Source organism: Neopelma chrysocephalum, unplaced genomic scaffold (assembly GCF_003984885.1).
Source record: "Neopelma chrysocephalum unplaced genomic scaffold, ASM398488v2 Primary Assembly neopelma1_147, whole genome shotgun sequence".
Taxonomy (NCBI): domain Eukaryota; kingdom Metazoa; phylum Chordata; class Aves; order Passeriformes; family Pipridae; genus Neopelma; species Neopelma chrysocephalum.
The window spans coordinates 14,680,779-14,690,921 of NW_020897809.1; the positions used below are offsets into that span (position 1 = coordinate 14,680,779).

The 10,143-nt window shown below is 45.0% G+C and overlaps 1 protein-coding gene across 1 annotated transcript in view; it reads right to left on the reverse strand.

Annotated features, from left to right (window-relative positions):
- Positions 1-10,143, reverse strand: part of PDZRN3 (PDZ domain containing ring finger 3) — a 136,133-nt gene extending 125,990 nt beyond the window's left edge. The window contains exons 1-3 of the mRNA XM_027700605.1: positions 9,273-10,143; positions 3,308-3,394; positions 2,068-2,175 (exon numbers count right to left, since the gene is read on the reverse strand). Coding sequence (XP_027556406.1) covers positions 2,068-2,175; positions 3,308-3,394; positions 9,273-9,989 — 912 coding nt within the window. The 5' untranslated portion in view covers positions 9,990-10,143. The remainder of the gene's footprint in view (positions 1-2,067; positions 2,176-3,307; positions 3,395-9,272) is intronic.

A 10,143-nucleotide genomic window follows, 5' to 3' on the forward strand; every position in this document is an offset into this window, starting at 1 on the left:
TTCCTGATCCAAACCAAGATGCTGATGTGGAGGCACCCAAAGCCAACTCTTGGGAAACAATGTGCTCAATTTTCGTCAGCCTTTTGTGTATATTTAGAGGTGAGAAGAGTGAATATGACAATGAGTTTGCGGTCAGCACAACAAGAGTTGTCAACACACATCAACTCATGTCAACACACGGGTTCTTGCTACCCTTGGCGTGTTATTAATGCAACAAACTGCTCTAATGTCTTTATTCTGGGCTTTTCTCTTATGTGGAAATGTAACTTGAACTGTGGAAAAGACCTTGCACAAACACTGCTCCCACAGGCCTGGCTCTGCTCAGGGAGGGGACACAGCCAAGAGGCACAGCAGGAAAGCTCACCCAGCCTGTCCTCTCCCAGCTCCCTCTCAGTCTTTAGTTTGCTTCCAGCAGAGCTGGATTTAGGTCCTTAACCTGGCCAGCACTAATGCTGCCAAATGCTAAACTCAGGGAGCAACTGGAGCAGCAAGGAGGGAATAAAAAAAGAAGGAGACTGGGCTCTGAGCAACCTGGTCTGGTGGAAGGTGTCCCTGCCTGTGGCAAGGGGTTGGAATGAGATGAACTTTAAGGTCTCTTCCAACCCAAACCATTATATGGTTCTAAGAAAAGATAAAAAGCAGTAAGGAGGGAGCAACTGTGGGCAGATTTTGGTAGGGGGAAAAAAGGTTGGCTGCCCTTGTTCCCTGTGCCTTGGGTGACTTCCACAGACAAAAACACCACGAGTGCAACTGCTGATGGAGTTACAGGGTTGGTGCTCCAGGAGACTGAACTGGGCTTGCATGGAGAGACCAGGACATTTCCCAACCTTGGGGTATCTGATCTTACAAAGTTTTGGTTTTCATAGGGTTGTTTGGTTTATGTGACTGAGCACTCCTTCACAAATGGATGTCAGCTTTCCAAATCCGCCGTGGGGAAATTTGGGCTTATGAGAAAATTTTCAGTTCAAACAAAATCACACAGTTCTCACAAAACTGTCCAGATCTTTCTGCAATTATGTTACATCACATATATAGTTTAAGCAACTCTGGATCATTTCACAGCTCAGCTTCTTATCTTTTTATAGTTCTGCTACCGTGGCTCCGTTCTTTCCCATATGAAGAAACTTAATTAATATTTTATATCCCTACTAAATTGTGAATACAATTTACCATAACAGTACAGAAAAAGGCAAATACACTTTGTCCCCTGCCAACAGAAAATCCTTAACAGCTGTTTATTGCTCATTTGCAAAACATAAGAGCAATGGAATTCCATTACTTAGAGAAACTGGCTGTTCCATGATATCCTTGGCAACAAACACCACACTTATCTTTTTGAACAATAGACTCTCAAAGTTTCTCCAGCCTACAAAAATAAGACAGTGAGGAATACTTTTTCTTAACTGCAAAATGCTAAACAATGGGAACTGACTCACCATCAACTGCATTTTGTTTCATCAAAACTAACCTTTTTCTCAATCTGTCCCCCCAACAAAGAAATTTGCTCACTGCAAATTGTGAGAAATGTTTCATGCAACCATGTCTTTCACAGGAAGGACTTTTTATTGAGGTCAAGACTTTGGCAAAATGAGAAGAAATTCAGACTGCAATCTGAGTAATGTAAGAACTTACAAGCAACATTAAGGGAGTGACTTTAGGTTTATAATAAACCAGACAGAAATTGCAGGGCAGAATTTTTTCTGACTTTTCAAAACTTGGAAATACTTAGAAAAATAATATCGTGGTTCACACCACAGATATTTCACATATGGTTTTAACTAAATAACTTACAAGTTTTCAATAGCTTAAAAAAGAACTATCTATGGCATACCAGATAGATGCTAGCTCCTCAGAAAGTCAGGACACGCACATACCATCCATAATCTGGTTTCTATATTTAGGTAAGAACTATACCTAAAGCCATGGAGGTCAGCACTGCACCAAGTCAAGCATGTTTTAACAGACATATCTCCTAGACAGTGTTTACCACGGTGCATTTCTCCCAAACCCACACCAAATATGCCATTTGAAGGCCTTGCACTATTAAAAGACAGCGTGTCCACATACCTCAATAATCCTGTCATGAATCTGCAGCCCTCCTTCCTTAGCAGCAGGCCCTGTGTCGACTATTTTCGATACAAAAATTCCTTCGCTCGACGAACCATCTTGATTGTCCTTTAAGGATGAAAAGAAAACCCCATTATTACCCCAAACCAACTCTGATTTTCCCTCAGCTGCAGCCTGTCCATGTCACAGCAGTGCCTGTAATTTGAAAGAAATGTTCTTATTGATGTCTTAATATGGAATTACTCTGTGCTAATGAGAACACCTGATACTCCCGTTTCAAAAGATTAAACAACCAGGGACGGGCTTCCATTAGGTAAATTAGTTGTGTGATAATCATTTTCCTCTGACTTAGGCCAGCTCAGTAGTAATTGTCATTACAATTATTCTCAATATAAAATCCAGTGAGACACAGCCTGTTTGCACATCAAACATAAGACAACGCTGCATTTTTATTTTTAGTTGCACGGTTCCTTCTCTGGAGATTTAAAAATAAACCAAGAAAAAAATTTATAAGGTATTTTCATGCTCCTGTGTATTGTGTCACTGTCTTCTACCAGTGCAGAACAACATCTCAGAAAATGGAAAAACTCTAACTGTAAAGAATAACTTTCAAGTGAATTCACTAGGAATAAATCGTGATTAATGTCAGATTTCTGAGCAGTCAAGAAGTAGTTCTGAATACTTTCCAAATTACTAGGACAAGGTATAATCCACTCCTTGATCTAATTAAAGTCATATGCAGCAGCTCCAGCCAACAGGCATCCAGAAAAAATACATTAGTGAGTGTATGGTGCAGGAAACATCTGCTGAAATCATAGAATTCAAAAGTAGGTGGTTTGAGTTACATCCCTTCACCTGCACAGAGGGGCTGCTGAACCTCTGGTGGAAAGCAGAGGAAATAACTTGGGTTTTTTTTAATGAAAGGGCCTAAAGCTGTGGGCCCTCAACCCATAATCCTCACAGCACTATGGTCTGAGAGACACACCACGGGTCTCATCATTTTGGGAGGGACACTGCACCAATATTGGTGTTGCTGGCTGCGATGAGATGCAGGAATAAACACCCTGCGAGAGAAAAGGCAGTGGAGTTCACAGGCATCCGACACAAATCCCAGTATGAGATCTGCTCTGAAAGAATCACAAGAGAAGCAAATGCTTGTCAGCAACATTTTTCCTCTAAGTGTTGACCTACATGCTTTTCCCAACTGGAAAGGGCAAACATATTTTAACAATTAACATACCACGCACGGTCGGCCACCAATAATATTAAATCCAAGAGAGCCAGAGTCACGATGGAGGACGAGAGTCAGTGCTTTAGTCTCTTCCCCCTGCAAGGAACAGATAAAACACATTCAAAACATTTGTGTGCGTGGGTAAAGTAGGACAGATAATACTTCCATCCGGGTCTGTTGGGTCGGTTTCTTATTTTTTTTACCCCCGTGTAGTTCGGAGAAAAATGTTTGGAATAACTTCGCAGGAGCAAAGTCAGCAGCTCCCAGCCCCTGCTCCAGCCACCCCACTGAGCTCCAGCAGCAGAACCACCCCGAAGATTTATGTGTCTTTTTTATTGAGATCTACAGTGAGACACTTAACAGCAACAGAACGGTTTTATATGTAATACTGGTTCCTGCAACTACTTGACCTAGTCATATGTGATGTGTTATGTAAAATACTCCATGTTTCCAGTAGTCAAACTCTTGACTTTTCTAATGCTTTTCTAATCTTAGGACTGGATTCTTACGTTGCTTCTCTCTAGTGCTGGGTACGTGACATTCTTTTAAACAGCATCAAACACAGTGTTACACAACAGAAATTCTCTAGCGAGTTTGAGAAAACAGTATTAAACAAAACTGCTACAAATTTTGCCAAAGGCCTAGAATGGCAATTGCTATTCACAGCACCTGCCACGCATAATTTTTTTCTCTGGAATTTTAACACTAGCAAAACAGAGATCTTCCATCATTGAAAATCATGATATTAATCCCCTAAAATACGAAATTCTGCAGTGAACAGTTGTCTGGACAAAAAATGTACAACAAAGATATACTGGATGGACCTGTAGTATTTGGGTGACTGTGTGAACATGCTCTGTTATCCTGCTCTCCTATTCCATAGTTCCTAACTATGAACTCCTGTAAAATGTTATTTATGACACAGTGATGCTACTTAGGTCTATTAACTTTGATAAAGACAAAAGTAAGGGCATGTACTGTTAAAGACAACTAAATCTTCACAATGTTCTCTCTTCAGTCTCAATCAAGTGGCTGTTATTTACAGCACAACACTACAAAATTATTCAACAGACAACAGCAGAGCACTTACAAAAAGCCATTTCAACAACAGTACATTTTTTAGAGATCAGAATAGGATTGGTATGTTGTGCATCTAGAGATACAGATTAACTTTTCTACCTCCGAGACCTTTTCCTTTGTTTTATCCACAGGGTGAAAAAGTTATGAACACAAGAAAGGTTGAGGAAGTTATCTTACAAGTCTGGTTTTCATAACCAATTAATGACAAAAATTACAACAGTTGCATTGTAATTTGATGCAGATGGTTTTAGTTTATGCATTTTTCTTCTAACATGTCAATTTGAAGTTGTCAATCAAATATTAATGTCTATTAAACTCATAAAAAATGTCAAAGTAATCCTGGATTACTGAACTACTCCTGCAGATTTGGGGATGATAATGAAGCCCAATTCCCTACCAGTGTGAACTGGCAGAGCTCCACTGACCACACACTTCACCACAGGGGAGCTGCACTAATACACTCCACCTGAAAATGTAGTTTACAACTTCTGTGTCCATATTTGATCATTATCTTCACTGCAGGTCGAATAATAAATAGAGGTGGACCTGACACAGAGAAACATGAATAAACTCTGATTTTATTTGAATTTGCCTGCACTCAGCATCAGTGAGAACCAGGTACCCAGAGGAGGACTGAAAAATGAAGTAAAAGCTATTTCCCTGCAAGTCTACAGACCCAGACCTCAGACAGGATTTCAAGGAACAAATTTCCAGTCCTGTGAGACCACTTTCAGGGACGAATGATTCAGGATTTGAAAGACAAGAACGTGTTAGCCCCACTGTTCCCTTCTCCTATTATGCCTTTTTAAGAAGGCAAATCAACTAGAACTATCAAGAAACAATTATGGCATTGCTCTCAAGACACTTTCAGTAATTAAAATTGAACGTTTTCATTAAAGCCTCCTTATGTGGCTATGATTTGACACTTTTATACCTGGCTGAATCAGCATGAAAGCATTCTACTAAATCAGTCAAGTTGCGGGGAAAAAACCCAACTAATAAGAGTTTTCTGTACTTCTGAAAAAGCACTTCTGTCCACAGGGGCTTTAAAGAAACTTTCCAGCCATTTCTGGTGGATTTGTGCACTGTCTCCATCTTCCCCATGGCAGCAGAGGTGTCACAGAGCACAACCCACTGCAGAGCACTGATCCCACCACCCTCACGGAACTGCCCCGGCACCAGGGAGACAGCAGCACTTTGCTTCAACACTTGAGTCACTTCTGCAGATTCACATCCCAGGTCTTAACAATTCCTTTAACAACCTTCTTGGCTTCATAAGGGAGCCACGATGCAAATGACTTTTCCAGGCTCTGCCTTTCCCTTCCCCTCCAACGTCTGGCGTTCCAGCGGAGCAATCATTAAACAGTGAGGTAACTGTGGAAATCGGTGGCCGGTGTCCAGCCCTGCCCCGGCAGCTGCTTCGGCAGCAAGACCTGATGGTTACTGGCATGTTGTATTCCCACAGCTGAACAGAACTCTTAAACATAATTCTTGAAATTACTGTACTTCCCAGCTGAGTAATGTGGAGCTAATAGACTGCTTTTCCCCTGTAGATAGGGGAAGACTAATTTCTTTGGGAGTGCTGTGGCTGAGAAGGTCTGTCTTCGTCAGAGGAGGCACTTCAGCTCCTTGTTCTCTGGTGAAAGGGCTGCCAGGACCAGCCTTGTGGTCCTTGTGCATGCCTGGCACATCCTGCTCGGGGACAGTCTGAGAAAAACACATCATCTTGTTTCAAAGGACTTCATCTGGCTCTTGAGGAATTCAAACCTGTGTTACCACAACCACAGAGGTATCAGACCAGAGGTCCTAAATGTCAGATCGTATCTGGTTCCTGTCTGGCTGATATATTTAAAGTCAGTCCCTGTCTCTGGCTGTCAGGACAGCGGAAGGGTTTCCACCGTGAGCTGCAGCCGGCACTGCTTCCGATTCCCCCTCACTCCCTCCTTCCCAAAGGACTTTGTCGGCTGTGTAAACAAGGGAACGACCAGATCAGCTTATCAATAGGTGTGCACAGTGGTATGTTTCACCAAGGATTAGGCCTTGTTTGAATAGTACGGGGGTTTTTTTGATTGTTTAGACTTTGATATTACAGGATTGACATCTCTGATCAGAAGAAATACTAAGTTTGAGTGAGACACACCACCTTCCCTACCACTCCCTCCTCAAGCTCATCCACAATAAGCTTTACCTCTTCCCACCAAGGAATAAACAGTCACTCTCTGAATAAACCTTCAAACTTTTCTTTTGGAATAAACACATCAGACATCCAGTAAATACACAGTAAACTTAGTGTTCCCTCAGTGGTAAGGAATATACATGGGCAACAGAACTGGGGTCACTTAAGGCACATCTACCCGCTTAAGGGGCTTATAAAATGGTGAGATATTTACAGATGAGTTTGTGTATAAAATATGTATTTTATTTGTCTTCTCTTAATATAGTTATGGTGGTGTTATAGAACTCACTTCCGAAATGGTAGATGAAAACACAGCAAAGCTGTGGTTCATCCAGTCACAAAATCTATGCTAAGGTGAACCCAGAGCTGGTCTGCCAAAAGATCATGAATTTGGGTCTTTCATGAATGACCTAATGCTGTATGACTAAGCATTTAAACAGAACTGTACATGGCCATTCCTTCTGTTTTGACTACAGGATGTCATCTGATTTATTCTAGATTGGTTCTGCATCTGTGACAACAAGCAACCACCAGGCAGGGAAGTCAGAAAACCCTTTTTCTTCATCTCTACTGAGGAGCCAGAACACCCAACAGTAAGTTCTGCAATCACCACATATAAACTATGAACCCATATTGTTAGTGCTCAGCCTACTTGCGTTTGACATGGGCCAAACGATTACATTGTATAAAAATACATGAAATATGAGTAATGGTCATAATTAAGTAATGATGGAAAATCAGCTATTCCACATGATCATACATTTAATCCCTGTGTTCAGGGACCTAATCCTTAGACAAGGATTCGACAAGTCTTGCTGAGTGTTCCCGCACAGTCTATGCCAGTGTCTCTGAGAAAACAACCCCAGAGCATAAATTTGTCAGCATTCCACAGCCCAAAATTTGGTAAAGCATCCCCTGCACTAGGGGATTACCATGGGTCTTTTAAAAAACTCTCTAGTGCACAAAGATGCAAGTTTCCTGATTGTACTTCTCTGGGAGCAGGGCAATGGAAAGCTGTTGGTGTTGGCGAGCTGCCCAAAATGCTGTGAAAGACACGTAATTGATTGACCGCTGGCCCACGAGTCTGTGGTGACATGACACCTTCCAGCTTTCTTCAGATTCGTGGCTGCTTCAGAAAACTGCATAACAGCCTTTTGTAACAGGGCTGAAAACCAGCACAGTGGTCCTGGCCAGCTGTATCCATAAATCTGATAAAGAGTACAGCTAGAAACTACGTACCACGAGCACCTCTCAGACTCAGTGCAGCTCACTATCATTTACAGAGCTAAATAATGCAAACCCAACATTATCAACACTGGGAAATGAAGGAGGGGCAGTGGGAGAATAAAGGAGAGCAGAGATGAGGAGGTAGGGATTTGGTGAGATGATTTCCCACAGCAGGGCTGTGTGGAGGGGCTCTCCTGTCATCAGCAATGGACAGGGAGCAGAGGCAGCTGTGTGCCAAGCTGTGGGAGCAGAAAGCTCTGCAGCATGCCAAGGCAAAGTCCTGTAGGAAAGGGAGATGGAACTGTCCTGATTCTTGATATGAATGTGAACCCCCAATTTATTTTAATAGTTTTACTAAGTTTTTAACCAGCACCACACCCAGTATCGCCAGAAGTCAGAACAGTACATTTAAGATTGAAGTGTTTTCTGTTTTGAGTTAGGAAAACATAATGAGTTCTAAACAGGAAAAAGGAAGGGGGAAAAAAATAATATGAAGTTTTATTTCCTTTACACAACTTTTAGAGCCTCAACATTACTAAAGGTGTGAATACAGATGTCTGACAGTTTTGAACAGTTTAATACTGCTGTGTCTGTGGTAGCACATTCCAGGTCACTGGGAGGACTTTGAATGTCTTCATTTAAAAGATAATTGGCTTCTAGGGCTTCCCTCGCTGGGGAGCCTCATTCCAATTAAAACTTGAGTATTGTTGTAGCTCTGGCTTTTGGTTCTGGTCATTTTATAAATGGTCTAATTCTGGGGGGGCTGAAGTCAAGTTAATTTCTCCTCTCCTAAATTGAGGTTTTAAAGAACCCTGTGTGATTCTGGGAAAGAAATCACAAGTACACAGCAGATGTCTTATATTTGGAGGTGGATGTTACAGAGATGGTGGCTTCAGATCAAGAAATAGCTGGCGACGTGTCCGAGTTGTGAAATAGTTAATCCTAAAGTCAGTGTTTTGTAGGAAGCCCTATTCTGGGATGCTAGGTGAGCTCAGGGTCTGGAAAGCATTGGGTCACAGCAGCTTCTTCCAATTCACTCCACTTTGTGTGACTCCTGGGAGTCAATTGCTGGCGGTTTAATACCATTTCCAGCCCTGGAAATTCCAATTTTGCAGTTCAGAGTTTTCTTCGGGGGAAGAGAACCAAGAAAAAAAAAACAACAGCAATACCGCGATCCCGTTACTTTTGCTGCGAGAGCTGCCATATGGGGTCCAGATATCACTGACGGTCACGGCCGAAAAACACGCACCTAAGGAAACCGGTGCGTTACGGCTGTTAACGCCCCAAAGCGCAGGTATTCGGAAGGATTTTGGGGCCGCGTGGGCTCTCCAGGACAACACCACCCCCGTCCCGCAGAACCCGCCGGGACACGCGCAGGGCAGGACGCGCATCCCAGGGCGCACCGGGGAGCGCGGGGCGGGGGTCGGGCCGTCCCGCCGTGACCCCCCCGCCAGCGGGGACACCCCTCCCGCGTCCCCCCCCAGCCCTTACCTTGCCGGGGGAGGCGGCGCGGGCGCGGGCCAGGGCGTCCAGGCGGGCGCTGTACTGCGTGAAGCGCTTCTGGTACCGCAGCGCCGTCACCTGCAGCTCCAGCTGCGCCGCCGCCAGCCGCGACAGCAGCGACTGCTCCCGCTTGCCGGCGCGCAGAGCCTCCTTCTTCAGCGCCTTCTCCAGCGCGGCCGCCCGCGCCTGCAGCGCGGCCCCGTGGGCTCGCAGGGCTCGCAGGCAGCCGTGGCCGCCCGCCCGGCGCTCGCCGTGGGTCAGTACCAGCCCGCAGCCCTGCTCGCACAGCCCCGCGGGCCGCGCCTCGCAGCGCTCCCGCATGTGCGACTCCACATCGCGCAGGTTGAGCACCTGGCGGCAGCCGCGGTTGCGGCACTTGGCCGGCGAGAAGTCGCAGGTCTCGGCGTGCTCGCCCAGGTGCTGCAGCGGCACCACCGCCTCGCAGCCCCGCGCGTGGTTGTCGCACTTGATGTCCAGCTTGAGGATGAGGCTCTTGAGGGGCAGGACGTGGTTGAGCTCCTTGGTGGAGATGCGCTGGCAGTTGACGGGGCAGCTGCCCTGCTGCACCACCCAGGGCAGGACGCAGCCCGCGCAGAAGACGTGCCCGCAGGGGGTGGTCAGCGGGTCCTCCAGCACCTTGTTGCACAGGTTGCACTTGAAGTCGGGATCCACCTCCCCGCTGAAGCGATCCAGCTCGAACCCCATCCTCCTTCCGCTCCGCCGAAAACGGCCGAAAACAGAAAAGAAAAGAAAAAAAAGGAAAAAAAAAAAGCCCAGAAAAAGTACCCGGAGCGCGGAGACGGGACAGGACGGGCGGAGAATGGAAATAAATAAGTATCAGCCGCTCCCGCCGCCGCCC